The sequence below is a fragment of the Nicotiana tabacum genome, chromosome 14 (genome assembly GCF_000715075.1).
Source record: "Nicotiana tabacum cultivar K326 chromosome 14, ASM71507v2, whole genome shotgun sequence".
Lineage (NCBI taxonomy): Eukaryota > Viridiplantae > Streptophyta > Magnoliopsida > Solanales > Solanaceae > Nicotiana > Nicotiana tabacum.
Window position 1 is genome coordinate 86,737,906 of NC_134093.1, and position 18,845 is coordinate 86,756,750.

Below are 18,845 nucleotides of genomic sequence, written 5' to 3' on the forward strand. Positions count from 1 at the left end.
TGAATCTATCAAAGAGGATTCGAACACTAAACAAGTTTACTAGAAATATGATAAAACACATGCACTGAGAACAAAATTGATGAGCTTATAAGAGCAGTATCTTTTCTGTTACTTCCGGGAGATTCAATAAAGTTCAGTGGTGTTTCCCCTGATGTATAAGCCAGTTTTATGTACTGCATTACTAAACAATTGTAAACCTCCTAAACTGCAAAAATTACAACTAAATAGTAGTTAACCAAGCAGGCAGACATATACTGGATCATTACGAGACTGCAGGATTTGTCAACTTCAATCAAGCTACCACTATTTTACAATACACATCAAAAATCAGGAGTTACTAAGCTTACTGAACTCCTACAAAAATTTGTTAACTCGCATATCCACCAAATCTCATTCAGATCTAGCTTATGTACAATATTTCACTTTGTTGAATCGGAATACAGAGTCTTCACATGCCATAAGTCTTCATGATGGGAAAATCGTACGCAATGGCAAAGAGAATGCTGAATCAGAGGTTAGATCCTCCACTTTATAAGATTGTCTAGGAAGTCTATCTAGGAGATGTATAGTACAAACCATGGAAACTATGGTTTGTAGTACCATCATTGACAAGTGGGCTTCTTCTACCTCTATCTGACGAGGATCTTCCAAAACTAGGGCTTCTTGGCATTGAGGCACTATCCCTTGGGCTAATAGATGAATAATGCGAGTCATACGCCCCATATCTGTAAGAATAGCCTGACAACGAGGGGCTAGTTCCAGGATCGCAACCAGGAGGTCCATCATCTTCAAAATCCCTAGACCAACGTCGCTCATGATAATGCCCTCTGTTGATAGGGTCTGGTGTATGGTTATATCGATTGTATGAATGACTTCTTGAAAGACTCGAACTCGAAGATCCAGGCGCCCAGCGTCTTTCATCAGCATGTTCAGGTATTGGCGCATTTACACCAGGAAAATCAACACTCATCTTCCTAGGCGGATTAGGGAAGCTTTTATCAAGGATTTCCCCTTCCTCTGTTTCTTCCTTCTTTTCCTCATCTGCAAATATTGTGATTCCAGAGGGTAGATCTTCGTCGTCTGGATCTAAAAAGGTCAAAAATTACAGAACAGTCAGTAGATTTGGCAACAGCTGTTAAGTAATTTGAGGACAGCATGCATTACTCTTGAAGCAAAACCAAATAAAGTTTGTGTCCAAAAATCTGAAGAAAAAAGATCAACAGAAGTATGGTAAGAAAGAGTTGGCTGAGTGGTTCGGGCCTAGCCTACTAAATTGGTTAAAAGGCAAATGTTTAACCAGGTCCGGTACTACCTTGACAAAAAACTGCCATAAATATAATTTGGATTACCAACAGAATACAAACAGATATCCAATAAACTAATGAGGACATGTATATTTACCCAAATATCCTGGTGGATATCCCATTTCCCTCATTCTATTAATCCAGGGAGGTGGATCAAGCTCCTGAAAAATGAAAAAGGAAAAGACTGTTGATAAAAATGAAGCATATCGCAACACCAGTGTCTTACCTCTTCCATTACTAGAATGAATTGCACTGGATAGAAAACTTTAAACAGTTAAGACCACATAAAATCAGTTTTCATGTGAGAAAGCCAAGTCATAACATGGTCTATCTCACCCCAAGGCCCAGAAGTTTTTGTGTTTCAGGCTCCAGGACACCTGGTCTTAAACCGTCATACTTCCCCTTTGGAGAATCTTGATAATATCGAGTTGGATTGCGGGAACTGGCACTTTGATTCCTTCTGGACTTGTGTTGTTTACGAGCAATATTTACAGCTGCATTGTCACGAGGCTTAGGGCAATCTTTCAAAGAGTGGCCATATGAACCACAATTGAAACATCGCGAACTATCAACCATTTCAATTCCACTGCAATGCAAAAGACATCATAAGATATTATTTGCCTAAAAAATCACACAAACAAGTACAAATTCTTGTCACCAAGAAAACGCCATATTCAAATATCTCGTCAACAGGATCCTACATACTTCCTACGGTCGTATTGCCTTTTCTTTTAGGACTAAGAATATAAGCAGAGAACAGAGATCATTGAAGGACACAACTGTGCCATTAAAATTGCAAACAAGGATTTTTTTTTTTTTTTTTTTTTTTTTTGATAAGGTGAAGATTTTATTAAAAAAAAGTATCGAGCTGATATTGTGAATTGTGAAAATACTGCTAGCTTAAAAACATTATGATCCTAAGCAGTCTAGCATGTCCAGCATGTTATGTAAATTCATAACATTTCCATCTTTCCATTAGTACAAATAATGCAAATAACTATATTTCACAGATGCAGCTGCTCCTTCTTGCTTCAAAACACCTATTATTTCTTTCTTTCCATATAGTCCAAGCTATGCTAAGAGGAATAGCTCTCCAGATCTTCTTTAGGGATGCTTCTGTAGGCATAATGAACTTTTGGGATGCTTCTGTACGCTTAAGAGGAATTGCAAACAACGATATCTATAGGCATAATCTCAACATTGTCGAAGAAAACTACTATCATAAAACAACCCAAAAGAAGTGTTCCAACGCAATCTCCTGGGCCAAATGAACTTTTAAAGTGGAAATACTGACATAACATAATATCAGATAAATATTCCAAATGCAAAGAATGACATGATACTAAACTGGGACACGTTCCAGCCGACACAGGCTACAATAGATATTGATTTTCATGAATCTTACACAGGAGCTGGCAACACATGCCACTGTCTGACATTGAAGAATAATCAAACTGCAACCTCTAGATGTCATCATGTCGGAGATTAACAAGATGACAGGACGAGGATGATACATCTGACTCACAAAAGGTAAAGTTCAAGACAATTACAACAGGAAGGAAAAGAAAGGGAGGAAGATTCAATTAAGAGATGGAAGGAAATGAAAAAGAGGAACGGAAATTATAAGGCTGCATAGAGACCAACTGCCTAACAGCTCTCTAAGCAGAACTACGCGTGAAAACTCCATTACCACATCAGCCTAGGAAAATCTTTGAAATATACCAGTCACGGTTAACCAAGTCCCAATATATATATATATATATATTTGAAAGCCTAAAATATCCATGATTTTTGAAATAGCACGGCATCGCGGCGTGCATTTTAATTCATCCATATAGTACTCCAAACTAACAACTGAAAGATTATAAGATAAATGTTCTAGGAATGAACTTACTGCCAAACAAGAATTTAACTATAACTTACGCTTCCACATTGCTTGAACCATCAGTTGCAGTCAATGCAAATGAATATCCGCGATCATATAGCGGGACAGAGTTGCCGTCCAATGGAATAAACTCGCTTTTGTTGTTCCTTGCTTGTTTGTCTACCCAATAAGTCTTAACAGAAAATAGTACTTTTTAGCCTCTTGAGAAAAAGTAAATGCCAGGCAGTCTGAGATAGTCTAATTACAATACAACTCTTCCCAAGATTTGAAGCAGCAATGCCATATGGGTAGATACAACAGCTACCATGAGAGGATCGGGGGTGTGCAAGACAAACACATCTTTCAGATAAGAATTTAAAATATGAAAGACTTGGACGGCAAAGTTAAACATTCGAACTCCCTAGACAATCAAATAATTTTTACGTGTCTTGACTCAATCAGAGCATAAAATATAAGAATGTTATCTAATAATATTAAAATTAAAATTAGCAAGTAACAATTCCTCAACGCAAAACTTCATTTCTAACAGGTCAATAAAATTGCATAATCAACAAGTTTTTGCAAGCAAAATTTATGTCACTTATAGACATCCATAAATTTACACCATAATCCAAAAGCAAACGTCAAGAGCATTAATTTTAAGATTGAGCGCCTCAACGAGTTCACATTTTTTTGAAGATAAGATGATATTAATGGGTGTCGATAACCCCGTGTTTTACCCTTAGCTTCAGAGCTGAACCGCACCCAAGCAAGCCTTTGAAACATTGGTAGTTATTCACTTATTTGTAAGCAACAAAGTCAATTACGTGATTCAAAATAAAAGGTCATTTTGACATGGTAGTCTACAAAGAGTCATTTTATTTTGCCATCACAAACAATTATGGTTACAGAAATATAGTATTTAGATAACACTCAAAACGTTTAAATTCTAAATTTTAAACATAGATAATAACAAATATACTGAATAATAGCAATTTAACCAAGAGAATAACTTATCCCCATAAAGCCAGTTCCAGATCTTCTTGGAAACAATTACTTGAATGGTTCTAATATTTGCTTCCTTTATCTTTATTTCTTTCTTTTTTTCAGGGAGTGGGGGACAGGGGTGGGGAAGGTATATATTCTGGTTCTTCCCCTATTTATCCACTCACTAACAAAAAAAATGCAATGTGCAAAATCCAATCAGTCGATTAGATTCGATTTGTCTATTCCTTTGGAAAACCCTGGTGGCTGATGAGAATACATGCACCTTTTACACGTTAAGTATAAAATAGTATGCAAATAAGCGGAGGCAAATGTCTTCGGTTTACTTTTTTTAAAAAGATCCTCAAATACAGTGGTAACAATAGCTCAACAGAAAATTTGAATTTGTACATGTAGCAGTGATAGAAATATACCACTGCAGAAGATTTCTCCAGACCAACATGAAGAGCAGGAAAGTACGTCTCCTCACCAGATTCAACAACTTCTTTTGAATCCTGATATCAAATAAACAAGGCTCAGCACTCTCAAGATGAAACCTACGGAGACAGTGAAGTTTACCAAAAAAACCCTTACTAATCATAACACAAAAGGTTAGACTCATTGTCAGCTGTTACATAACACAAAATAGTAAACGGTATTAGGAATAGTTAAAATAAAAATAATGCATAAATGATGCCAGAGAAGCAAATAGCAGATGTTTGACCATTCTTAACACACATCAAAATGCCAACTAACTTCGACCTCCGTGCAAAATCTGGACAGTGGATCACGCTCTCTTTTCTGATAACCCAGTGGATCATGCTCTCTTAACTTGGGCAATCCCAATAATCACTAATTATTCAATGGAAAAGAATCAAGACATATTCCGACAATGTTAACGTAATATTATCTCTTACACTTGAAAACAGACATATAAAGATCTTAGTTATATTCAACAGCGCATGTGCATGCCCTGCTCTCAGCTTTTGAGTTCAAAAAACTTCTAACCGATTTCCACTTACGGCAAAAGAAATGGAACATGAGTTGCAAATCAGGACAAAAATCTAACTAATAGAATTTATTAATTCAACTGAGATGCCTTATTGTTCAACAATTTTCATTTCAAAATTTCCCTTCCCCTTCTGCTCTACAACTAGCAATAAAAAATGAAAGGCTTACATGAGCACCCAAGGGTGTGACCTAATGGTCAATGAAGTGGATACAAACCTTGGAGACCTGGGTTCAAATCCTAGCAAAGACAGAAGCACTAGGCAAGGAGTGCACAAGCTCGCTTGGACACCACAGTTATAACCAAAAAAAAAAAGGAGACATGAAAGGCTTACATGAGCTGAAGAGCAATGTTTGGCATGCCACTCTGACCATTGTTGTAGCAGCCCCTCAAGCATCTTTCTGCTCTTTCTGTAACACAAGGTTAACCCATCAGGATCGAGAAATACAAGGATGGCAATTTTACTAAAAGTATCCGTGTAATGATAAAAACGGATAACTACTACATTTGGTTAAACAAAGGAAAAAGAAGAGTGGTGAAAAGGGGAAACTGATTTATTTTTATTTTTTTTATAGGTAAAATGATTGAATTAATTCCCTATGTTTAGTATTTAACCACCTCTTGTACAAGAGGAAGAAAATTATGAGTGTACTTCCTCTTGTGCCATTTTAAACAGGTTATAAAAGTTGACATCTAGGGGAACACAATTCCATTCAATCCTCGTTCAGTTGTGAACCAAACAAGACAAATGATCCTTACCCCTCCTCATGTACTTCCCCTTGTCACTCCAAAAGTCCAAATAAACATAATCTTAAAGTAGATATGGAAGAATATAAAAGAACATGGGAACTTTTGTCAAACCTTGTCAAGGAATTATAAATGATATGCACTGACGGTTGCTCAACATCAGGAGTTGCTCGAGGTCTCTTAACTCCGGATAAGCCTGCTAATAAAGGTCCACATTTAGAGAAATCTATCTCAACAAATAGGGTCAAAACAAAAACAATAATAATATTTATTAAAAACACACAAACTTGACACAAATAAAATGGAGTTGTAGGCATAAAGATTTCTTGCTTAATTCCAGGAAAGTATGTAGTTGCAAAAATCAAAATAGTAGTTCTAAAATGTTGGCCCTATTAGTTGTTGTGGGTCACAAGCATGTAACTTGTTTTGAACAAGTCTGGACCATTCCTAAGGCAATTAGGAAACATAAAATACTATACCAATTGGGCAAGAATAGAACAGAAAATATCAAAGAAACAACGTACATTTGGAACCAACAATCTCCTGAGTGCTCACAAGATATTGATCCACTTTATGACTGCTATTATTGCTCTCGTCTTGCAAACTTAGATGTCCATTTTCGGCATGTATTACAGAGTTGATGGAAGTTAGATTCTCTGTTATCGCAACGGTTTCAGTCAACTCAACGCCAACTTGAGTGAGTGTTTCAGTCAACTTAACACCAACTTGTGAGCCTGGGTCACTCTCCAAATCCATGTCACTATCACTATCCTGTAAAGGTTCCTTGCTTTCCCCAACAGCATAATCAGTGGTTTCGGAACTCTCTCCATTTGCACCATCTTCATTATTTTTAGTTCCTCTTTCAAGATTATCAGATGCAGGGAGGTTGTTTGAATCCTCAGTCCCCATGCAAGTGAAATTCCTATAGGCTGAAAAAACAATCTATAATTAAACTTCATGGTTACTAGTCTTTAGCTCAACAGATCTCTTCAAATAAACTTAAAAAAGAAAATAATAATATTTGCATTCAGCATTGAAGTTAATTTAAAATTCTGCACAAGCATAGTTGCCAAATCAGGATATTATTGTGTATTGAGTGCCAATTTTGTGATCATCCACCCTATTGCATAAGATAGAACTGAATTAGAATGTTGCATCAAAATGTAACATGTTTACAATCTCTTCCTCTGAAATATTATATCCTTCCGCAGAAAATAATCATATGTTCAGAAGGTTATTAAATGACTGGGAGCTTGATAGAATATTAGAGTTTTCAGTCTGTTGGCACAGTTCAGAAGTACTACCACTGATAAGGATTGCATGGAGTGGCAAAGGGACAGTAAAGGTGTATTTTCTGTTAAGTCAGCTTATAGAGAAGAATACAACATTTCAAATAATCAGGTAGGGTGTTGGCCATGGAAGATGATTTGGAAAGTCATGTTTCACTTAGCTTTTGGCAAAACAGGCAGTCTTGACACAAGATAATTTGGTTAAAGGGGGCTACCAGTTATGTTCCAATGTTACTAATGTGGAGAAAAGGCAGAGACAATTTACACCGCAATTGGAGATCAGCTTTGGAAAATCTTTATCAACCTGAGGGGAATTAGGTGGGTGACGCCAGGAAGAATAGTTGATGTGTTAAAAGAGTTGGAGTAGGGAGGGTAACCTATCCAGTAAGAAGAAGAGATGGAGGATTGTCCCAGCATGCATTTGGTGGACAGTTTGGAATGAGAGGAATCAAAGATGCTTTGAAGACAAATACAGTCTCATCCAAAAGATGAAGATAAACAGCTTACTCCTTCATTATTTTGGTCTAAACAAGGTTTCTTAGAAGATATTGAATCTATTTTGATGTACTAGATTATCTGTATCATGATATACACCTAGGAACTTTTGTTTTTACTTTATTTTGCTTTGTAATTTTGGTGACTCCACAACTTGTGTAGTGCGCCTTTCTTTATATATAAAACTTGTTACCTTTCTCAGAATAAAACAATAATCATATGTTCGGGAACTAATCAACTCTTTTTCAAACTAAGCTAGAAATCTCATTTTAACAAGATAACAAGTACTATAGCCAAGGGCGCAATAATGAAACAAGCTTTTTTTTCTAAAGTAAACTAAGAAAAAGGCCTTTTCATACACTAATATTCATCTTTAAGATCAAGATCACCTCTATCATCAAGAACTTCCATACCACAAGTTTCAAAAATCTTTCTTACTTCCTTAAACTCTGTGCTAGAAAACACCTTCCCATAAATTGGGACAGAGGGAGTAAGAAATAATGGTCCGTTAAGCCAAAGGCAAACGGAAAGAGGTAATAAAGATTCAAAGCACGGAACATGCGTCCTCGGCAAAGTAGAGCTCCAAGAACCTCAAATCCAACACAAGAAGGACTAACCCTTAGGACCAACGGCAGCCTTTGGAACTCGGGGATAATGGCCCACCTCTCTATCCTTATCTACACAAATACCAAGTTTAATTCACACTAAAATACCAAGTTTAGTTCACATGGCGCAGGGCTCGAACCTGTAGCCACTGGTGGAACTAAGTAGAGGGAAGAGGACTCAATTGGTCGAAAAATTACAATGAACAAATAGGTAAAAATGATATTTTTTGGTTATATACAAGCTGTTGAATCCTCTTGATATGAAGAAAAGTCCAAGTGTAATAGTTAAGGGGTTCAAAAGTTGCTTCAGGTCATGGGTTCAAATCCCAACTGTGACATACTAACTTTTTTTTAATCCCCTTGTATAAATTCCTGGCTCCACCACTTTGGTATACTTTGATAAACAATATATTGTGAGACATATATCTGAGTTCTCCAACATACTAACATTAACACAAACACTAGGCTGGATATACTAATCTGATATTAAAGTCGCTTGTTTGAGTAAATACAAGTGATTTGGAAAAAAGACTTGAAAATTATGGCTTTAATCACAATTTTCAACCATTCTATTAGGAGAAAATGAAGAAGAAAAGGGATTAGGGTTTTTGCCACATGAGAGACAGAGAGAGGAAATCTAGAGAGAGAGAGAGAGAGTGTGTGTGTGTGTGTGTGTATGTGTGAGAGAGAGAGAGAGAGGAACTACGGGGGAAGAAGAGAACTTACGATTTGGTTTCACCGGAGAGAGAAATCGCCGAGGAATTCGCCGGAGAAAGAGATCCGCGTTCCAGATGAGGAGGACGAGACGACGAGTACGGGAGAAAAGACGAAATTTGAACTTGGGGCCCAAATAAATTGAATTGGGTCCGAAATTCTGATATTTGGACTGCAAATATTGAGAGTTTGGGTCCAATAAACCTTTCGTCGCGTCTGGCGGCTCTAGTCCGAGCGTTTACCCGCATATAGTGTTCATATCAAGCTAAAGTGATAAATATGTATTTGAAACATATATATTTTATATTTACTGGTCTTAGGACTAAGTAGTGTTTGACCAAAAAGTATAACTTGCGGTTAAAACTATTATATTTATATAATGAAGGATTAAACCTAATTAATGATAATATCTCTAAATGTGGATCCTGAAAGTGTGGATAATGTGGGACAGATCTAGTGGGAGATTGACAATAACAAGCATTAAATATTCCAAAAGGTATAAGCAATAATGGAGGAGTAACTAGCAATAAATGACATTTAAGTAAATAAGAGGAGTGATTCACCCGGTGAACAATGAACTAGATGATTGTTCCTCCTAACAATGATGAGTGACAGATAAATCCTAGAATGTTCGAACTATTCTCGGATCTGATGAAAAAGTCTAGAGTAATACGAATAAGAATCTTGATGAAAAGGTAATGTTTGTATCTTTGCTAGAGAGAGAGAATCTTTTTCAGAAATCTGTTCTTATCACCTGAATATTACATACCCTTTTTCCTTCTCTTTTGTCCTCTTTATATGGGACATATCCCCAGTAAACCCTAATAGTACATGTGCAAAGAATATTCTTTAGAATATCCCCTCTATTATCCTATTCTAAAAATTAGCCATTACGATTCTTTCCGCGGACCTCGTCCTCGACCATCATAGGCATCCTGACCACGAGCTTTGCTATTTCTTGATCGACCTCGACTGATTTTTCCTCAATACTTCCTCGCCCTAAATGTTCCGTGGTAGATTTTGACATATACAATTAGTCCCTCCGCTTATTGAGGCCGTCCTCAGACGACCTTGATGAGCGGGCTTTGTTGGTTATGGTCGAGGTGAGTGGACGAGTGGGTCGGGCAGTTAAGTTTGGGACGAGCTGGCAACGTGGCCTTTTGTGAGTCACAACTTTTGGGGTTGCGTCATTTCTGCGCTAGAATGACATCATGACATCATGCGTCATTATGGCGTATTTTTCCGATGCTTTGCGTCGTTTCCCATGTGACTGTCAGTTGGAGTTGGAGTTGCCGTTTCAATTCCATGGTAATTATGGCATGATCTCTTGGTTTTGATGCCCGAACTCTTATAAATAGAGATGTGATGGCATCCATTTGTTCTTTACATATTTTTCTCATCAAACCTTGTGACTTCTTCTCCTTCCTCCCTTGCAGTGAGTCTTTTTTCCTGGTCTTAGTGCTTCATGTTGCTTCTAATCCTTCTTTGCCTGAATATCCTTTCTCTCATCGAAAATATGGCTAATGTATCCTCTGGTTCCGGTGTGGGAACTGACCCTGTCCCTTTGGCGGTGCTTATGCCTCCTCATGTTGATGGCGTCTCTGTCACCATTGAAGATGAGAACTTTCATTCGGTGGAGGAAATAATTCCTCGCAACGAGAAAGTTAGGTCTAATTTTTTGAAGGCGCTTGAAGACGAGCCCGATGTTTCTGAGTCGGCAATGAAAGAGGCCGATTTAGCAGAGCTTAGGGCAAAATTCAACATTCCTGCCTGCATCGATTTGGTCCCAACAGGGCGTGATGTGGTACAAATATACCGCCCAGGGAATTACGCATTCTATGCATATCCCTTCTAGGTCAGCTACGCTCTTCCTCTTCTCCCATTGGCGGAGAAATTCTGTCGCTACTATGGCGTGTGCCCGGCTCAACTCGCCCCATATATCTATAAGCTCATCATGATGCTTACTAAATTTACGGAGTTAGCCGGGGTCGAGATCACACTCTGGCATCTGATGCATCTCTTCGCCCCTAGTTCTATAGGGGGATAATGTTGAACCTTCGTTATCGATGAGGCAAACGCCTGGTGGTGAAGATGGACGACAAGGCAAATCGTCAGTTCTGGCACAACTTCTTCTTTGTTAGAACCGAAGACATGGTGGCCAACACGGACGGCTTCTCTCAGACTTGGAACTACAGTCGTGAGTATCTATTCTTCTTTTGTTAAAACATTTGATCTATCTGCTTTAGTCGTAGGCCCTAAAATTTTATCCCTTCTTTGTGCAGCCAAGACTACGCCCCCTCCTTTGGTCGGGGACATTTCTGACTGGGTTGGCCGGGTTCTGCCTCACATCGTGGGAATTCGCGAGTGGTCGGGCTTTTTCAAGAAGTTCGGGCCTGCTCCTTCATTGGCCAGTGAGTTTATCTATATATGTTTTTGTTGTTTTGGCCTCATGGTCGCCTACTTATTGTAGTTTGCTCTTGGTGGTGATGATAACTTTGCTTTGATTTTTTATTTTTCACCCCGAGGATCTTTGAGGAGGTCGAGGGCTCCTCCTCATGCGTTTTGTAAGAGGAAGGTTGCCTCATCTTCGACGTCTATTCCCGTTGTGACCGCGGCTAGATCTGCTCGATCATCTATTTCTATTCCTTTCTCAACCGCGGCCAGGTCTACTCGGTCGTCGGCCTCATCTATTGCTGCCTCAATATCAGTTTCTTCTCTGCATACGGATATTTCGATAGTGGAGCTTCCGGCTTCCCCTTTGCACCATCTAGTGGACGAGGAGGGGGAGTCATTACCGAGCGACGAGAATTTGGTCCCCCGTAAGAGAAGATCGGTGGACAATGGTGATGGGGTCGCCCGGGCTATGGATTCAGTAAGGGATGATTTTGTCATCCATGAGACGACGACCATAATACTTGAGGACGATGTCGAACTGGCATATAATGTTCCGATATCGGCGAAGGCCGTTGAGGACATACCTCTTCCTTTTGCGGCGGTAGGAGCCGAAGGGCCGGCCGTTATGACTTCTGATAATTTATGGTCGGAGGGGTCGTCAACTTCGCAGTCGGCTAACGATGCTTCTTTGTCGGCCGAGGGGAGGGACAAAGGCGTTGCCGAGGATGGCTACGAGACGAGTTCTGATCTCGATGCTGACGAGATGAGGATGATGGAGGAGGGATTTACCCAGCTGGAGGTGAGACTGGAGGGGTCCACACAGACTATTGCGATCCCCATGGATCGGGATTTATTAAAAGATACTGAGAACATGGTTTTTGCCCTCGGTCCCCTTTGTTCCGACGTGGAGAGTCGAACTCTCCAAGAGCTGAAAGATGCTACCTTATCGAGGAGCATAGCCAGCCTCGCTCTCAGGGTAAATTTTTCGACGCTTCTGTTCATTATGCTCAATGTTTAGGCTTTGTTCTTACTCTGTCTGTTTTCTTTTTCTTTCTTTTATAGATCGTGCTCTTGGAAATTTAAAGTGCCCGAAGAGAGGAGCAGCGTAAGGCTATTTTTATGATGTTGCAGCAAAAATACTGCGAGTACTGTCGCAAGCACCAGAAAATTTGTAGGCGGTTTGGTGAGAGCGGCAATTTCCAGGCTCTTCGAGATGAACTGAAGCAAAAGGATGACGAGCTGGTGAGCGTCATCAAAAAGTGTAGAGGGACGCTAATAAATAAAGAGGAAGAGCTTGAGGTTAGCAGGGGGTCGAAGCCTAGTGCGGTGACCTCCAAGCCCATGTGGTTTCTCTGCGCGCCCAACTTCAGGAGTGGCAATTCAGAGCTGATGCTCTAAGCGATGAGGTCGCCGAGAAGGCAGAGGACCTTAAGAAAGTTGAGTTTGCTCGGTCGGGAGCTCTGAGGAAGGCGGAATCTTTGGAGGTAGTGATCCGTATTCTTCGCTCTGAGCAAGAAAATGACTCTGAGACGGTCAGGCTTAAAGAAGAGCGGCTTGATGAGAGGATTGGGGAGTTGGAGAAAGACAACTCCCTTCTTCATGACCAAGTGGCCGCCTTAGAGGACGAGAAGGCTTAAATGCTTGCGCGGACGTCAACTTCTCATACTTTAGATTTCCCAAACGTTCCCTGGGTCCTGTACGAGGAATGGATTCACGTTGAGGCCCAGTTGGACGTGTTCTGAGATTTGCATGTGGCGGGGTCTGTTCCTAGGGACCTCCTTAAAGATGCTCGTGTTAAGGCCCGTGAAGCTCGAATTGCTTGTGGGTATGATCCTGCTACGCCGGAGGCCGATGACGATGATAGAGATGCGTATGTGAATCAAATTGAAGAGGATGCCTGGTACGGGGACGCGTACCCTGAGGGCGGTTGTGATGGTGAGGGGGCAACTGGTCAAGCCGATGGCAATGATGGTCCTGGTGGCGACCAATAGTTATTTTTTGTTTTTCCTTCATTTATTTTGCTGCAAACTTGTGCGCTATTTGTAGGCGTCTTTACACGCCTTTGTAAAAATATTCTAAGTATTAAATGTTGACTTTATTACTCGCACCTGACTCTTTTTCTCTGGTTCACGCTTGTATGCTTTTTGATTTTCTTAGCCATAATCATTTAGCTTGAATAAGGTTGAACACATCCTAAGTTTAATTACGGTCGAGGATCAGCAGGTGTTAGTTCGAACGGGGTCGAACAAAAACCTAAGTTTGATTATGGCCGAGGGCTAGTAGATGTTAGTTTGAACGAGGTCGAACATGTCCTATATTTAATTATGGCCGAGGGCCAGTTAGGTGTTAATTCGAACGAGGTCGAATATAACCTATGTTTAGTTATGGCCGAGGGACAATTAGGTGTTAATTCGAGCGAGGTCGAATATAACCTATGTTGAGTTATGGCGGAGGGCCAATTAGGTGTTAATTCGAGCGAGGTCGAATATAACCTATGTTGAGGTATGGCCGAGGGCCAGTTATGTGTTAATTCGAGAGAGGTCGAATATAACCTATGTTGAGTTATGGTCGAGGGCTGGTTAGGTATTTATTCGAGCGAGGTCGAATATAACCTATGTTGAGTTATGGACGAGGGCCAGTTAGGTATTAATTTGAGCAAGGTCGAATATAACCTATGTTTAAAAAGATATGCATCTAGGTGCGGCATTTGTCGACGTTGTGAACTTTAAGGCAACATTTCCTTGGTTGTATATCCGGAGAAATAGAAATAAACTTCATGCATTTGTGCTTTGTTCATACATTTGGAGAAATTTACATCTTTTTTTTTCGGGTGTTGGTTGGCGTTCCAGTCCCAGTTTATCTAGTCCCTTCATTGGTCGACCTGGAGAAGACTTGAGAGGTCGAGCAATGAACTAGTCGTCCTGTGCCTCCGTTTGTGCGTACTTCGACCTGAAGTGTCCCCTTCGTCGCCTCGTTAAAAACCTCCTTGAGTAAACCCAATTTGGACAAAACTCAAGTGAGGGGAAAAGAGTACGACTTGTAGGATGCTTTATCTCTTAAAACTTGAAGTACTTGAGGTGGGTAATATTCCAATTGTTTGGTAGTAGCTTTCCTTCCATTGTTTCTAGTTGGAATGACCCTTTGTTATTTGTTGTCGTGGTTTTGTACGGGCCGTCCCAATTTGCTCCCAGTGTACTTTCCCGTGGGTCTTTGCTTGCTTGTGTTTTAGCTTTAAGCACGTAGTCCCCGACTTTGAGTGGCCTGACCTTTTCCTTTTTGTTATAATAGCGTTCTGCTTGTTGTTTTTGGGCGATTATCCTTATGTAGGCCATATCTCTTCATCGAGTTCCTGCCTTCTACTTTTATCGTTCCTTGGTCCACTCTCATGGGAGTATCTTAGGATGGGCTCCCTGACTTTGACCGGTATTATTGCATCATTCCCATAGAATAATGAGTAAGGTGTCTCTCATGTGCTTGTCTTCGGCGTTGTTCGGTAGGCCTAGAGTACTTCTGGTAATATTTTCGGCCACAACCCTTTAGCGTCTTCAAGTTTTTTTTTTCATGATGTTCAGTATAGACTTGTTAGAGGACTTCGCTTGTCCGTTGCCCACAGGATGATATGGCATTGAGAGTATTCTTTTGATATGCCATTTTTCAAAAATTTCAGCAACCTTCTTTCCAGTAAATTAGGGTCCGTTGTCGCAGTTGATCTCTTTGGGGAGGCCGAATCGGCATACGATGTTTTTCCATATGAAGGCGATCACTTCATGTTCGCGTATTTGGGCGAATGTTCCTACTTCTACCCATTTAGAGAAATATTCAGTCAAAACCAAAAGGAATTGTACATTACCTCATACTGCCGGGAGGGGACCTACAATGTCCATTCCCCATTTGATGAACGGCCAAGGGGAAGTGAATGAGTGGAGGTGTTCGCCTGCTTGGTGAATCATTGGGGCATACTTTTGGCATTGCTCGTATTTTTTCACGAAATTCGCGGCCTCTTTTTCATGGTGGGCCAGTAATACCCTGCCTGTATGAGGCATCTAACCAAGGCCCGATTGCCGGAATGAGCTCTGTAATGGCCTTCATGGACCTCTTCAAGAACGTGCTGCGTCTGATTTGGGCCCAAGCATTTCGCTAAAGGGCCGCCGTACGTTCTCTTATATAGGTCATTGTGGATGATGATATACCTAGATGCTTACATTCTCAGTTTCTTGGCTTCTTTTTTCTCACCTAGGAGTACGTCGTCCTGCAAATATATGACAATACGGTTGCGCCAATCCCAAATCAGGTTTATGGTTCTTACCTTGATTAGGTCTATCGATGAGTTGAGAAGGTGGACTACACTTCTGTACCCAGTTGCAATGTTTTTGGTGTCTGTGGCTAATTTGGTGAGGCTGTCTGCCTCAGTATTCTATGTTCGGGGGATTTGGTCGAGTTGGCATTTGTCGAACTCAGGCAACAACTTGCAGATTTTGGTCTGGTACTCTTGCAACCTTTGTTCCTTGATTTGGAAAGTTCCTATGACTTGGTTGACAACGAGTTGAGAATCATAGCGTAGTATTAGCCGTTTCGCCCCGTATTTGAGTGTTAGCCTCAGCCCTGTAGTTACGGCCTCATACTCGGTCTCATTGTTAGTCATGTCCGGGCACCTTATGGACTGGCGAATCACTTTGCCGGTTGGGACTTCGAGTACGAGTCCTAGTCCGGACCCTGACGCGTTGGACGCGCCGTCAGTGTACAGGACCCAGAGGTCTTGTGTTTGGGGAGAAGCATAGACTGCTTCTTTTTTGACTTCGGGCATTATTTTTGTGCTGAAGTTGGCGACGAAGTCTGTAAGGACTTGTGACTTTATCGTTGTTCGCGTTTGATAGGTGATATCATTCTCGCTCAGTTCGATGGCCCATTTGACCAACCTGCCTGATAGCTCGGGTTTACGCAAAATGCTCCTTAGGGGGAAAGTCAAGACGACCGAGATGGGGTGGCATTGGAAATATGGTCTAAGCTTCCGTGAAGCTACGACTAAGGCTAGAGCTAGTTTTTTGAGGTGAGGGTATCTCGTCTCGGCGTCGACTAGTGTTTTGCTAATTTAATAGATGAGAGACTGCGTACCTTCATTTTCTCATACCAGGACTGCGCTCACAGCTACTTCGGATATGGTGAGGTAGACAAGGAGATGTTCCCCCGTCTCTGGTTTTCAAAGTAATAGTGGCGATGACAAATATGCTTTTAATTCCTTCAGGGCTTGGACACACTCAGAATTCCATTGGAGGCCATTATCCTTCTTGAGTACGCCGAAGAATTTGTGACACCTATCCGATGATCGCGAAATGAATCTTGAAAGGGCGGTGATTGATACACTCAAATTATACCTATATAAATGGTTTAAGGTGGTCGGTGTCAAATATAATAACCCAACTAAGTTGGGGTTGAATCCCATATGGAATAGGTATGAAAAAGTTACTTGAATAGTGTGAAACTTGACTTAAGCCGTAGTTCTACTCCGTTAGTTTAAAAAGAGTTTTGTAATTGTGAATTGTAAAGAACGGTTATTTTGTTAAGAGAATTTGATTAATTTAATTAAGAAACCAAGGTTGTGTCCCCATCAATGGCATGTAATACTATCGGTGTTAATATGATATATTTCTAATGGAAGGTCCTTTTATATGCAAATAGTTCCTACATGACTACCCAATATTTTCCAACAACTAGGTAGTATTTCCTCTTTATGATTTTCCCAAATATAAAAGAGTTACAATTAAGAGCAACTAATTTATGCCAAGTAAAATCCTCTTATCCCTAAGCGATTCTATTAAACAAGGTTTAAAGCCTTGAGTTCTTGCTATTCAATGCTACCAAACCTTAACCCACTTTTCCAAGTAAAAATAGAGTCAAATGTCACTAGTCAATATTTGCAACTATCAACCATAAATGAAGCATAAGAAATGAATAGAAATCAACCAACCATTATATATATTCAATGGTAAACACGCATTAATATTACACCCACTTAGGGTTCACAATCTTAGTTAGGGTCCACAACCTTAGTATTTAAAGTTAGCTACTCATACTAGAATACAAGAACAAAGTAATAAATAAAGTCATAAAGCTTACAAAGAGAATAAAGTCTTGGATTCTCTCTCAAAAGCTTCCAAAATAATGGTGTATTCAATGCTCTAAGTGTAGCCTCTTTTTCAGACAAGATGGTCCACAAAAACCCTAATCATTCTCTTTATAATGGTCTAAAAATCGTGATCAAAAAGTGACAAATATGACCATGCAGATCATGTCTGCAGCTACAGAATGGGTCGCAGAACACTTTCTCAGTCCGCACATCTTCATTTTTCACCGCAGAATTGATCACAAAGTTTTCCAGTTTTCCATTGCATTATGGTTATACGGTTCGTATATTGGTTTCGCGTCCGTATAACGTACCGCAAAGTCATCTTCACTAGAACTCCTTTTGTATTTGTGCGATCACTATGCGGTCCGCATAAAAGTTATGCGACCACACAATGGATCGCAGACTTGGATCTCAGAAATTGGGATGTTCTGCTTCATTCTGCGATGGATCTGCGGTCCGCACATCACTTTTGCGATCGCAGACCTGCCGCATTTTTACCTTTCCATGGGTTTTTGTCATCTTTTTCATGTTTTTGGCTCTTCAAGTCTGGTTTCCTACAAAACATCAAAACTCCATAAGAAATGACTTATAATGCTTTAAAAGATGAGCTAAAGTCTATGTAATTAATATCAAAAGTTTCACACTTCTACGACACATTAGTGATATGGCAAGTTAACCTTTGAACCTGTTTTTTGGTGGTTAGGTGTTCTGGTATACTTTCGATGGCTCTGATTTGATCAGGGTTGACCTCGATCCCTCGCTGCGATACCAGGAAACCTAAGAATTTTCCCGAGGCCACACTGAATGCACACTTTTTGGGATTTAATTTCATTCCGTACCGTTTGAGTATGTCGAAGGTTTCTCTTAGGTGGTCGGTGTGAACCTCTTTCCTTTTGGACTTGACTAGCATGTCGTCTATATATTGTGAGTACCTAATTTTTTACCGTGCTTGAATATTTCCCGCTCCCATCTTCTCAGGCGTGGCCCCACTCCACTTTTCTTTTGTCCCCCATCCTTGTCCCCTATGCTTGTCCCATATCACAGAACCCTCCCCCTCCCCCGTTTTAAAAGGAGAACACAAAAAAACGGAAGAGCCCCTTTCTTTTTTTTCTCTTTCTTCTTTATTCTCTCCTCTCATCCACAGAAACTCACAATCAAAAATTGTTGGAAAACTTCAAAAAGAGGAAACAAATTAGAAAGGGAGATGATGAAGCTCTTGTTTCTATCTAACTTCAGTTAATCTATTTGTTAGTTTTGAGATTCTCAAGTTTAAGCTGTTGAAGGTTGATTTTGCCGTGGACTGATGCCGTTGCTGT

At 40.2% G+C, this 18,845-nt stretch overlaps 1 protein-coding gene across 2 annotated transcripts; it reads right to left on the reverse strand.

Annotated features, from left to right (window-relative positions):
- Nucleotides 1-231: 231 nt before the first annotated feature.
- Nucleotides 232-9,232, reverse strand: LOC107772086 (uncharacterized). 2 transcript variants are annotated; one of them, XM_016591573.2, is made up of 9 exons: nucleotides 9,024-9,232; nucleotides 6,433-6,837; nucleotides 6,023-6,104; nucleotides 5,496-5,571; nucleotides 4,587-4,667; nucleotides 3,228-3,361; nucleotides 1,641-1,890; nucleotides 1,402-1,465; nucleotides 232-1,086 (listed from the first exon to the last, which is right to left on the reverse strand). In XM_016591573.2, the coding sequence occupies exons 2-9, from the start codon at nucleotides 6,815-6,817 to the stop codon at nucleotides 551-553; spliced, it is 1,608 nt and encodes a 535-aa protein (XP_016447059.1). In that variant the 5' UTR covers nucleotides 6,818-6,837; nucleotides 9,024-9,232; the 3' UTR covers nucleotides 232-550. The 2 variants fall into 2 exon arrangements, with proteins under 2 accessions (XP_016447059.1, XP_075085826.1); XM_075229725.1 differs by having other exon boundaries at nucleotides 6,023-6,107; nucleotides 9,024-9,157.
- Between the last annotated feature and the right edge of the window lie 9,613 nt (nucleotides 9,233-18,845).